At 35.4% G+C, this 12,963-nt stretch overlaps 1 protein-coding gene across 1 annotated transcript in view; it reads right to left on the minus strand.

The window, feature by feature from the left end:
• Positions 1 to 2,624: 2,624 nt before the first annotated feature.
• Positions 2,625 to 12,963, minus strand: part of LOC129225051 (uncharacterized) — a 99,294-nt gene continuing 88,955 nt past the window's right edge. Inside the window, exon 3 of the mRNA XM_054859597.1 lies at positions 2,625 to 4,213. Within this exon, the coding sequence (XP_054715572.1) occupies positions 2,625 to 3,356 (732 nt within the window). The 5' untranslated portion in view covers positions 3,357 to 4,213. The remainder of the gene's footprint in view (positions 4,214 to 12,963) is intronic.

Consider the following 12,963-nt stretch of genomic DNA (forward strand, 5'->3'; position numbering starts at 1 on the left):
GAAATATTAGGAAACAAAATCTATCAACTTCGCAGAAAAACACAAAAGTGCAAATTAATATAAAAAATAATAAGACGATAGCAAGACACGAGCACATGAAATACAAAGGAATTGTCAAACTCCAACTCTCCAAACCATAGATCGCTGTCAATGAGTTGGGACTCAATAGCAGTTTGATATTTAATCTTTTATTTCAGTGACTTTAAAAAAAGTAAAAAAAAAAAAAAATATAAGAAATCGTCCAGCTATAGCTATTAGACATAATGTCTATTTTCCTTTTCTATTTATTATCATTTATTTTCATTTATTTACGTATTATAAGTTTATCAAAGTTTATAGACGAACTAGTGGTACCCGCACGGCTTTGCCCGTAGTAGAAAAATTAAAAGGTCATTTGGTTCGCCTGTATATTTACAAATAACGGATGATGAATTTCTCGCCAATTGCTATGTTCATCTGCTGTTTTTAATTTGTACGTATTACGCTTTCGGCTACTTTACATCTATAGCACTGTTCGATACAGTTTGAGATATAAGTTTCAAAAGAGAGGGAGCGGAATGTAGTGAAAGAAATAAGAACCTGCAATAAAACTTCTCAAAACATCGCCTTGAGAAAGAGGAGCAAAATCTTTAAACTATACAAAGTTGATGAGGCGTTAAGATTTCACGCAATCTAGGAACCTATCCTCACATTGAACCCTGTACATTTGTTTATTTTACAATGTTCTTCTCGATGCAGTGAAAGTAGTTTCAGAGCATACGTACGACTGAACGTTTTGTCAGTTTTACTAGTCCCAATTGGCTTTGGAAACAGAAAACAGATGTTTTCATCGCAAATTTGACGCTTAAATGTTTTTTCAGTACAGTTAAATTCCTGATCATTCACGAGTCATTTAACAATCAGGAACATGTATTTTCGTAGCAATATATATATATATATATATATATATATATATATATATATATATATATATATATATATATATATATATATATATATATATATATATATATATAAATTTGAATTTTTGGCATCTTGAATTCAAATTATGCTTTTTTTCGCAATCACGAGCGTGTGTGTGTATGAATGCGCGTGTGTGTTTGTATGCATGTGTGCGCGTGTTGTGTATGCAGTGCTGTGTGTGTACGCGCGCGTGTGTGTGTAGGCGTTCGTGTGTGTGTATGTAGGCATATGTGTTTGTGTCTGTGTGCAGGCATGTGTGTGTGTAGGAGTGTGTGTTTGTGTCTGTGCGCAGGCATGAGTGTGTGTATGTGTGTGTAGGCGTGTGTGTGTATGCGTGTGTGTGTAGGATATGGATGCCACCTGGAGACGGTTTTCGCAAGAGGAACAGCATCGTGAGGCCGGTCGACGCAACGGTGGTGCTGGCAGAGGGTGCTGGTGGGAAAATAAAATCATAGGAATTCAAAACAGGTCAAATGAGAACAAAAAATTATATTAATTTGAATTTTTGGCATCTTGAATTCAAATTATGTTTTTCGCAATCACGAGCGTATGTGCGTATGAATGCGCGTGTGTGTTTGTATAGGTGCATGTGTGTGGGTGCGTGTGTATGTGTGTATATATGCATGTGTATGCGTGCTGTGTATGCAGTGCTGTGTGTGTACGCGCGCGCGTGTGTGTGTAGGCGTTCGTGTGTGTGTGTGTATGTAGGCATATGTGTTTGTGTCAGTGTGCAGGCATGAGTGTGTGTATGTGTTTGTGTCTGTGCGCAGACATGAGTGTGTGTATGCGTGCGTGTGTAGGATGTAGACGTAACCTGGAGACGGTTTTCGCAAGAGGAGCAGCATCGTGAGGCCGGTCGACGCGACGGTAGTGCTGGCAGAGGGTGCGTGAAGGAAAATAAAATGATAGGAATTCAAAACAGTCAAATGAGAACAATAAGCAATCGTGATTGCTAAAAAAAAAAGACTTTTTTTTTTGTAGAAAATTGTAAGTTTAAACTCAGTTGTTTTTGTTTTATTTATTCATTTGCTTATTTATTTACATTTATTTGCTGCGCTTTCTTCATCGTACATTCACTTGCTCTATATTGATGTTAAGTTCTGTTGAGTAAAAATACAAAGCATTTTTACTGTACTGTATAGTGTATATATTTTTACTGTTAGTAGAAAGTATTATGCATCAATACAACCAAGTTTTGGAGGAACAACAATTTTCACATTATTAGTCCCTCATTTTAACCTTTTTGCGGTTCACCACAATTTTTATTATCCCCGACACTTGTGCCTCTCAATTACGCAGATAATGAGGATTTTACTGTAGAAACAACCGAGCTCGCTACTAGTAACCCTCAGAATTTCCTTGGAAGAAACACGCAATGAAACTATAATGGATCAACTGAAAAAAATTTCGTTTGCATATCATGATGCTTGACTGATTGTATAAAACTAAATGCTACAGAAATATTTTTGATATATCAGCGAAACTTAAATTGAAGACTTCCATGTAAGAAGAGAACATCTCAATTTTTTGTTGTTTTTCTGTTTTAAATTGAAATTATATGGCGAAAAATATTATCTTTCATACAATACAAAAATACATTTTTCATGGCTGAAATGTCGATGAGACAAGAAAAAATTTAATAGTAATGTAATTTCTAAAACTTACCGTTCATCCCCTTGGGGTGTCTTCATCAACTTGATGGCAAAGAGGAACTGTATACAACAGACGAAAAGGCAACACAAATCCAAAGATATTGTTAAAGTACTAAGCGCCACCGAAACTTGGTAAACTGTCATATACTCTTCGGACGTTACCACAATTTTTTTGGGTGGAGCTTTACTTGCAGCAACCGATTTTGCAGCAGATTTATCCACCGAATTCGAATCTAGTGTCTGCACAACACTCATCATAGGTCCAAGTTTCTGCAAGAAATTCAGCGCCAGAAAGGACATCAGAAGACTCAGAATACAAAGCAACGCGAGGGAAGTTAGCATCTGATAAATCCCACTCCGACTGTCGTCTTCAGATTCTGTCACGTCCTTAAGAGTAACGTTTGGAGTTCTTCTCGAAGTTTCGAACACCGAACCTGGATGAATGGATGTCCTGGATATATCCAGAAGAGGTTTCGTCGTTGCATTGCTGTTTAAGGTAATATTTGCCACGCCGCTCGATGAAGGAGGACGTGTGGTGTTGGATCCTTGTCCATGCACTGGGGTTGAGCTGTGTTGTCCTATCACAGCAACAGGTGATGTCATGGCAGAGCTGCCATGCAAATGCTTCCCTGGTGGTGGTGCAAGGAGGCTACTTATGTTAAGTCTTTGGTTGATGCCACCATTTAGTTTATGGCTTGATGGTGTTGGTGAAGTAGATGGCTCGACGCTAGCTGATGACATGATGAAACATTTAGACGCAATGGGACATATTTGAGGAAAAAAAAGTCATCTTTTGGAGCATAAATTCACAAGTTTTGTTCCTCAACCAGCTGTTAAACTCAAATGTAACCAGACAGAACATTATTAAATATTTTTTATCACACATCTAACGAAAATATTTCCTCTGCTGAAAACTTATTGTTTCCAAATTTTTGCACACTGCGCTTTAACGTCGCAACTTTCTCTCGTGGAGGTTAAAAACCTGGATATAAACACATCAAAACCACGAGCTGATACTCCAGTTGGATAAAAACTCTGCAAAGGCAGATTAGATCACGTTTCATAAAAGTCACGACGTGGATACTTAAGTGAATCGCACGTTTGTCTTTATATGCGTTCCACCGAAAAGCGCCGATGCACGCGCGTAACCTTTTGTCTCTTTCTAAGGCTTCCTTTTATAATTCGTCTCTGAAGCTTTACTAAGTTTGTGCATTGTACTCTAAGGATTCCTTGTATCAAGGCTTATCTTTCGGACAGCAAGTCTGCAGGAGAGTGAACACATTGGCACTGAAGCGCAAATTGAGCTCCAGTGTTTATGCCTGCAAGTGCGTTGTTTCGAATACACAGAATGACTAGTAAGGATTCAGTAAAAAAAAATACTGCATCGAGTTTTGTAAATATTTTTTTTCTTTGTAATGCACATTGATGACTAAATGAGATGTGGTGTTTGATAAGTGAAGACTTAGAGCGAAAATGAATACCTGTAGTTTTTTACGAAAGCGCACAAAATAATGTCCCCGAATATTAAATAAATAAGCAACATTTCAGATAAAGTTCAACTTTTTCTTTGGAATCCAGAAATCTGTCATTCTTTATGCCTAAAATAAAAAAATAATACAATGAATAACAAGTAAAAAAAAACGATAAAATTCAAACTATACAGCTAAAAACAGCCATTATGCACAAAATCACGCTCAAGGCTCAAATATTGAGGGTGGAAAGTTTCAAATCCTAAAAAGTTGCAAAAATGTAAGGTGATACATCAAATTAAACTCATTTTAATGACTACAGTATAATCTCGATTTAACGATTGTCAAGGGAGTGGAAAAAGTTATCGTTAAATCAAGGATATCGTTGAATCGAGGTGCATAGACATTTAATACAGTCAAACCCGGATCAGTGAAATTAATCATTAAATTGAGGAAATCGTTAAATCGAGGATTGTAAAATCAAAGTTATACTGTACTTTCAAAACCGGAAACTTCACTTTTTCCTGAGTTCTAAACCATAATACAGTCGACTCCCGCTACAACGCGATCCGACTTAAGCGAAATGGCTATAACGCGATTTTTTCCCCGGTAAAGAATTTTATTCCTAACGCGAATTCTTCACCCGCAACATGAAAATGTTCCGAAGGGAATCGCGGTTTTTTCGTGAATGGACCTTCATCCCTTTGGCATCGCTGAGGGCGGAAGTTCCCACACCGTACTAGTCTAAACATCGCTTATACAAATAACTACTTCTCATTTTCCATTTATTTTTTTCACTCTATATGGGAAAGTTGATGAAATATAATGACACCCTAAGAGCGCTGTTTCATCTAAAGTTTGTGAAGATAGAAAGAAAAAGAGAAAGTTTCAACAACTATAGTGCATTTGTTTTTCTTACTACATAATGTACATATCCCGTAGTGGTTTATTTTACGTCTTCCTTTCCCATTGATAATTGATTTTGTGCATCGTAAGTTTTTTATGTTAAATAAAGCGTTTTTTTTTTAAATACAATAAAAATTCAATTTTTTATTTGAGAAACAGTAATGTATTGTTAAGAAAGTTTGAGGTGGTGTTTACAAAAGTCTTTAATTGTATGGGTATGTTTGTAAAAGTTTTTACACATACCCTTTTCCATAACGCGAAATTTCAACTTACGCGAAGGGTCTTGGGACTCATCCCTCGCGTAAGTCGGGACTCGACTGTAAAGGATATACAGTAGAATCCAACTGTCCGAATCAATTGGGAACAGATTCGGATAATCAAAACATCGGACAGTTGGATTTTTCTGAAAAAGAGGACTATTTTTATCTATTAATGTATGTACGTTTCAAATGGGAGAAAAAAAATTTTTTAAAGAAAAATCCATTTAATAAACAAAATAGGAAGGCAACACTTTCCATACTAAGCGTACTTACTAGTGCTGTAAATGAACGTCATTGCTTGCTAAAATATCTCGGTCAAAGTAAGCGGTTTGACTAACTTTGGAGAGGGAAGGATAATACTTCGTGCAGACACAATGGAGGGGGACATGAATCTCAATTTTCTGGAGGGCAGAAATTCTCAATTTGCCGAATGGGACTTCAAATTTTGCCGAATAAAACTCCAAATTTCGCCGAATCGTCAGACAAAATTTGCCTAATAAGGACACCTTTGGGAGGTCACAACGACCTCTTGTGACCTCCCATCGGGGCGCCCCTGTACACAATCATTGTTTCGAGAATTGCAGTGTGTCCCGCTTTTTTTTCCTAGAAACTCTGAAAGCGATTTGGATAATTAAAGTCCTACTTACTGTATAAGTACATCAAGTCCCCCATATTTCGGCCATTCCTCTGTTTACTTTTTTCGAGTTAACGAGGAACCCCTTTTTCAGCAAGAAAAATGTGAGCCTATAAATGTAAGGACTCTACATCCATAAGCTTGCATCTTTTTGTAAGTTTGTGCACAGGGTTCGTACTCAATTTCAGAAATAAAATTAAGGAGTTTTGGAGGAGTTTTGAAGGAGTAAAGTGAGATTTTGAAGGAGTACTAATGGGCTGTCCTTATATATAAATGATGTTGCACTTTTTTTTAAACACGCTTTTATTAGCTTCACCTGTATGTATGTATGTATGTATGTATGTATCTTGTAACAGAATCTTGCAGCTCAAATTTCGCCCACTTCCTGCGATCGGATTGTTTTGAAATTCGGCACGCGACCTCAGACCCGATGACAATGCAATATTCTATAATCAAATTAATTAATTAACTCTTTTAATTGTTAGTTTCCTCAAATTTTAATCAATATTTTGGCATAAATCCAACAATGTGAAAAAAGAAAAAATTAAAAAAATACATTAAAAAATGCTCGCAAAAATTATTTAAAAATATCTACAAAAACCTTTAATTTTTCTGCATCAGAGAAAATTTGTTCCAATGTTCCAAGGTAATTAGAACATGAAATATAATTGTTTTTAACTAATTTCATGCCAAAATTTAGGTGAGCCTTCAATTGGAAATTCATTGCTGATCAAAACTTTTATTCCAATGCATCTCAAATTTTCAAAGTAATATAAATATGATTTCCGCAAACATACATCGATGACTCACAGTAGCTTCCCATCGGGGTGCCCTTGTCTTAACTTTACGATATTACCTCGCACTCGTTTCATAAATAATTTCGTCAATTAAGTCCCAATCTGATTCAAATTTTCATATACCGCACAAAAAAAAAAAAAAAAAAAAAAAAAAAAAAACTTAGCCTGATAATTCTCCAACATAAGACTAAACTAGTATGTTGTGGCCATCACGAAACTTTCTTCTATATCTTTCTTGTGAATTCTGATCAATCCCTATGCTTGAAAAGAATGCAATATTCCCAGCAAAAAAAAAAAAAAAAAAAACTTGACGACCGTCCGAATTCCTGAATTCCCGCAAAAGCAAAGCAAAGAACGACTTGAAAGTTATTTTAAAAGCTTTGCTTGAATTAATTAGATGTTTTATTTGTTAACAAACATAAAATGGCAACAGTTATTAATTTTAAATCATTGCGATAACATTTCCGATTATCTCCCGAAAATTAAAATCACGTGAAATAAGCAGACGAGAATATTGTAATTTATCTTTCTTATTGTTGCATTTATAAAGCTATTTTTATTAACACAAAAAAAAAATCAGACCCCCATGGAGCGATTGGCGCCAAAATTGAAACAACGCCTATTTACAAATAGATTCACATTTATTCCAAATTTCATCCAGAACGTAGCATTACTTCTTGAGAAATGGCACTCACAATGAAAAAAAAAGAACATTCGATTGCGCCACCCCCTTTTCAGTTTTTGACACCAAAATAAAATCAGCTCTTATACCCACTAAGGTCTACTTGCCGATAAATTTTTCTTTCATTCCGTTCATTATTTCTTGAGATACAGCAGTCACAATTGACGACAAAAAACGTTCTATAGCTCAACCCCCGTTTGAGTTATTGCCACCAAAATTGAATCAGCACCTGTTCCTGTTAATGGCAACATATGGTCCAAATTTTGTTTGATTCCGCCAGTTACTTCCTGAGGAATAGCAAGCACGCGTAACTCAAAAAACGTCCCATTGCTCCACCCCCCTTGGAGGAATTCGCGCCAAAAACCAATGGGCACAAGTTCACATAGGGGCACATATGTGTACCAAATTTCGTTCGATTTCGTGCGGTAGTTTTTGCTGTAGAGCGGCCACAAAAAACTGGTCACACACAGACGTGACACACACACATACACACATACATACACACACACATACATACACACACACAGACAGACAGACATTTTCCAAAAATAGTCGAAATGGACTCAGCACACCTCAAAACGTTCGAATCCGTCAAAATTCGAAATTCGAAAATTTGCACGAATCCAATACTTTCTTCTATATATTAGATATAGAAGAAAGTAAAAACAGAAAAATAAAATATAGTTTAAAAAACACACTTTCGTAGCAAAATGAACTAAAAAGTGAAAAATAATCTTTGGATGATAGTAGTTGATTAATCACTTAATTTTAATGTAATACAAAAAAGCGTGGGGGGCTTCTTATCAGTTGTCTTGAATTTCTTCCATTTGTTGTCCAAGCAAAAATGTAAATAGACAGCACCCCACGCTTTTTTGTATTACATTAAAATTAAGTGATTGGTCAACTACTATCGTCCAAAGAGTATTTTTCACTTTTTAGTTCATTTTGCTACGAAAGCGTGTTTTTTTAGTTTCTTAAACTATTATTTTTTAACATATTCAGCCCCTTTGTCACAAAGTGTCACACTTCACCTTACTCCTCCTCTTGTCACATGCCATATTTTTTTATAAACATACTAGTGGCACCCGCACGGCTTCGCCCGTAATAGAAAAATTAAAGGTCTTTTGGTTCGCTTGTATATTTACAAATAATGTATGGTGAATTTTCTCACCAATTGGCTTGTACCGACGTTACAGTTCCACGTTATGATAATTTCGTATCTCGCCAATTGGCTTGTGCCCATGTTACGGTTCCACGTTAATTTCGTAATTTATGATAGTTTTTTTTCTTAAAATTGGAATAAAAAAAGAACCACATCGAATTTTCGAAAAATCGCTTAGAGGTGCACACCCCCATGCTACATACTAACTTTGTGCCGAATTTCATGAAAATCGGCCGAACGGTTTAGGCGCTATGCGCGTCACAGACATCCTACAGACATCCAGACATCCTCCGGACAGAGAGACTTTCTGCTTTATTATTAGTAAAGATTGTTATAATGACCACAATCACTTATTACAGTAAATCTACTTATGTAATTTTTAAATCTTTAAATAATAATTAGATAAACTGACTTTTGCAGCTGAGAGTGGTGAAGGGAAAAGCAATAATCATAAAACTTGAAAAAATAGCCAAGCACCATTTAAGCACGATTTACTACACTTAAAAATGTCTTAGTCATCTAATAGAAATTTTCACCTTCAACTTCTACGACTTCTATGATCAATTTGTAGAACATATCTTTATGAAAAAAAAAAAAAAAAAATCAAACACGAAATTACTACATCAAAATTGTCATTATACCTTTTCCCTTGTGACGATATTAAGTTGTCGATCAAAGTATTTTTAGTTACTGTCATAGAGGAAAAGTATGTAGTCTTGAACTAAAAAAGAAGGAGTTTTGATGGAGTTAAAAGCAAAATAAAGGAGTTTGAAGGGCCCTTCAAAAAAATTTCCTGAATGAAGGAGTATTGGAGGAGTTTTGAAGGAGCGTACGAACCCTGTGTGCATTTATCACTTTCTTAATTTTTCACTTTTCATGTTTTAGTATTTGGAACAAATATGTATCACGTTTTTGCATACACGCTACTACTGTACACTACAAATGCTTATTAATTCTTTAAAATTAGTTTCCAAGTAAAATAACTAGTTTGACATCTTTACTAATAATAAAGCTGAATGTCTCTCTGTCCGGAGGATGTCTGGATGTCTGTAGGATATCTGTAGGATGTCTGTGACGCGCATAGCGCCTAAACCGTTCGGCCGATTTTCATGAAATTTGGCACAAAGTTAGTATGTAGCATGGGGGTGTGCACCTCGAAGCGATTTTTTGAAAATTCGATGTGGTTCTTTTTTTATTCCAATTTTAAGAAAAAAAACTCTCATAAATTACGAAATTATCATAACGTGGAATCGTACCATGGGTGCAAGCCAATTGGCGAGATACGAAATTATCATAACGTGTAACCGTAACATGAGTACAAGCCAATTGACGAGAAAATTCACAATACATTATTTGTAAATACAGGCGAACCAAAAGACCTTTTAATTTTTCTATTACGGGCGAAGCCGTGCGGGTACCACTAGTACGTTAATAAAAGTAAATGAGCACACGAACATAATTTTACCTAGGTATGCAACGAATAAAAAACGGTTTAAGTCGTAAAGCGATTGCTCTTTTTCTCTCTTACAGTAACTATGTTTCAAGGATACTTTAGTGAAATTTAAAGAATACTTTTCGAAGAATACAAAGATGTACCTGTGATTAAATAAGTGTAACAGAACCCTTAAACGCATTTTTCTCTTAGTCGAAAAAGGCACGACAATTCTTTGCGCTCAAGGAAAACATAAACATTTAAAGTGAGTTATTTTCGTATTCTTGTTTGAAGAAAAAAAAAGCCATTAAGAAGGATTCTTTTCAAAAAAAGAAACACTCGAACACTGACATTATTTGTTCAATTTTAACAGAAGGGAAGTTTTCTGTTCTTTGCTGATGATGTAAAAAAAATTCCTTCCCTTCAAACGATGAGCTCATCGCAGTTCTATTTTTTTCTCTTTAGAGCTTTTTGCTATTTAAGTCATATAAAAGAATCTCAAAGCTCTTAAGTTTGCACGCAGAAAAAAGTTAGCTGACTCTTTCCTTTCAATGTATATCTTCTGCAGGGAAATAATGAAAATGTTGGAGTTGCAGAATCTAACTTTCAGTACAAGGAAATATTCACAAAAAACAATTGTTTTTTTTTCGCTTCTTTCATTCGTCTTTTTAATTTCGTTCTTTTCAAAATTGGAGTAAATTTGATAACGTAACCATTACATATGCACATACTTCACGTATAATATATTTTAGCGCGTCTGACACATAGAGCAGATATTTAGTACATAGGGTTCAAGATTGCCACTTCAGCCGCCGACATAAAACAGGCTTTTGTTTGGTTGTCACGTGACATTCCGTAACGCAGCCGAATTTCAATAGAGTTATAATTCTATTTGCCTTTTTTTTGGGCGAGAAATGCTTTGTATAACTCGAGTTGACATAATTAAAGAAGCGAATCAATAAATTATTCTCACTAAATAACATATTGAATTAGTAATTTATAGAGAGCTATATAGATTTCTCCAATTGCTTTATTGCCTAACTGCATATTTTTTTGTGATTGGCTTTAAACTACATTTTCTTCTTATATTGCAAAAAAATATTTGAAACAATTTTAAATCGATTCCAAAACTCTTTAAATGTGCTTGTGATAAGAAGACAGTTTTTCCTGAATTGTTTTATACATATTTTTTTCTTTCGAGCAATTTAGGCCTATCTAATACATTTGAAAATTTCGGATTAGGCAAATGGGAGCCAATACTGCTACATAAGGCATCCTATTACACCTTTAGTTCGGCCTAATGTTTAGTACTACTTCATATTGTACTTCAAATAAGAATCGGAAAACATAAGAATAACTTCGTGAGGAAGATTTAAAGGCAAGCTGGGCCGCCTACAGCCAAGGCGGGCTCCTTGTCAATTTGGTCTCCGGGCCCCCTTCTCGTAGAAAGCTTATCAAACTTATAAGTACTCCGGCTCCGATTCGCGCCCCTAATTTACGATTAGGCAAACATGGCCTCTCGTCGGCCCTGAAGATACGGATTGACTCGGGTTTTACATGGAGTTCGTCGAACCTGTTCTAAATTTAACTGTCGATAGTTCACTAATTTTTCTAATAATGCATTGCATTTGTGAAATGACATTTGATATTAGTAAACATTAAAAGTAAACTCCTCTGAATGAGGCAGTGAGAAGCAAATGGACGTAAGTGAACTTTTTAGAGTAATACTCGTGCAAAGCTCAAACCTTAGGTAGGTCTTTCATTGAAACGTTTTTCTCATAGACTAATAATAAGAGTAGACCGAGCTTTCTCGGACTTGCTGATGAAAAAATTGGTTCATGGATACATCATGTGACTGGTGGAAGGCTTGGCGAAAACTTTGGCGGCATGGTTGCTAGATGGCAACATTATCTGTAGTTTGGCACTCGACATGTATTTTAAGACGTAATGTGTTTTCATTATAATTTTTTTCCAGGTGCAGAGATTGAACCGTTTTTCTTTTAGTTATGCATTATTTTGACATTAGTACATAATTAGTTTTTGATCACAGTTTTCAGTAACTTTTATTTCATTTGGAACTGCTACGTCAGCGTTGGCGTGAACGTAATGGCGTAAACGTTTTGCGTTAACGCAAACATGTACTAATCGGTATCTTAAATTGAAATTGTAGGTAAAAATCTTTCCGTTTACCGATTCTTTTTGGGCGCTTGCATCTTTAATTGCTTAGAGAGTTATTGAAATTGACTAAAGAAAATGCACAATACTATCTAAACGAAAAACTCACTATATTAACAAAATATTTACAACTTAGAATAACAAATTTACAAATCGGACTCCATAAAAGATCATTCTTCCGTGTTCCATCAATTCTATTTATTTTATTTCTCGCGGGCGTTGATCGTCCCGCTGTTGCTAGGATATCCACCAGTCACATGGTTTGATTTATGAGCAGCAAAAGGGTTGCCATAGCTCGGTCTATTCTTATTATTAGTCCATGGTTTTTCTAAATAATGCTGTATGACAACACTTACCAGAGCTACTAGTACCATCTCTTGCCACAAAACAGAGAAGAGTTTCTCCCTCCATATGAGGCAGTGAGAAGCAAAGGGATGCAAGTGGCAAAATTAAAAATTTGGAGATAACCAGTACACATGGTGGGTGAACCTCTCCTCTGTCTTGGGACAAGAGATGGTACTAGTAGCCCTGGTAGGTGCTGCTATACAGCATGATTTAGAAAAAAAATCAATGAAAGCCTACCTAGGATGTTATCTTTAAAAGCGTTTTACTCGAAACTTGAAAATGTCCACTTACATCCCTTTGCTTCTCACTGCCTTATATGTACCATTTATTTTTAATTTTTAATTTTGGCACTTACACTCTTTTGTGCTTCAAATGTTTTCAAGATTAAAAGACGATTTTATGAAACGACTTTAAAAAATATTGTTTAAAATTAGTTTTCATGGACATACTAATAACCGATAAGATAATTGAAATAATTAGTTTTAA

The sequence above is a fragment of the Uloborus diversus genome, chromosome 6 (genome assembly GCF_026930045.1).
Source record: "Uloborus diversus isolate 005 chromosome 6, Udiv.v.3.1, whole genome shotgun sequence".
Lineage (NCBI taxonomy): Eukaryota > Metazoa > Arthropoda > Arachnida > Araneae > Uloboridae > Uloborus > Uloborus diversus.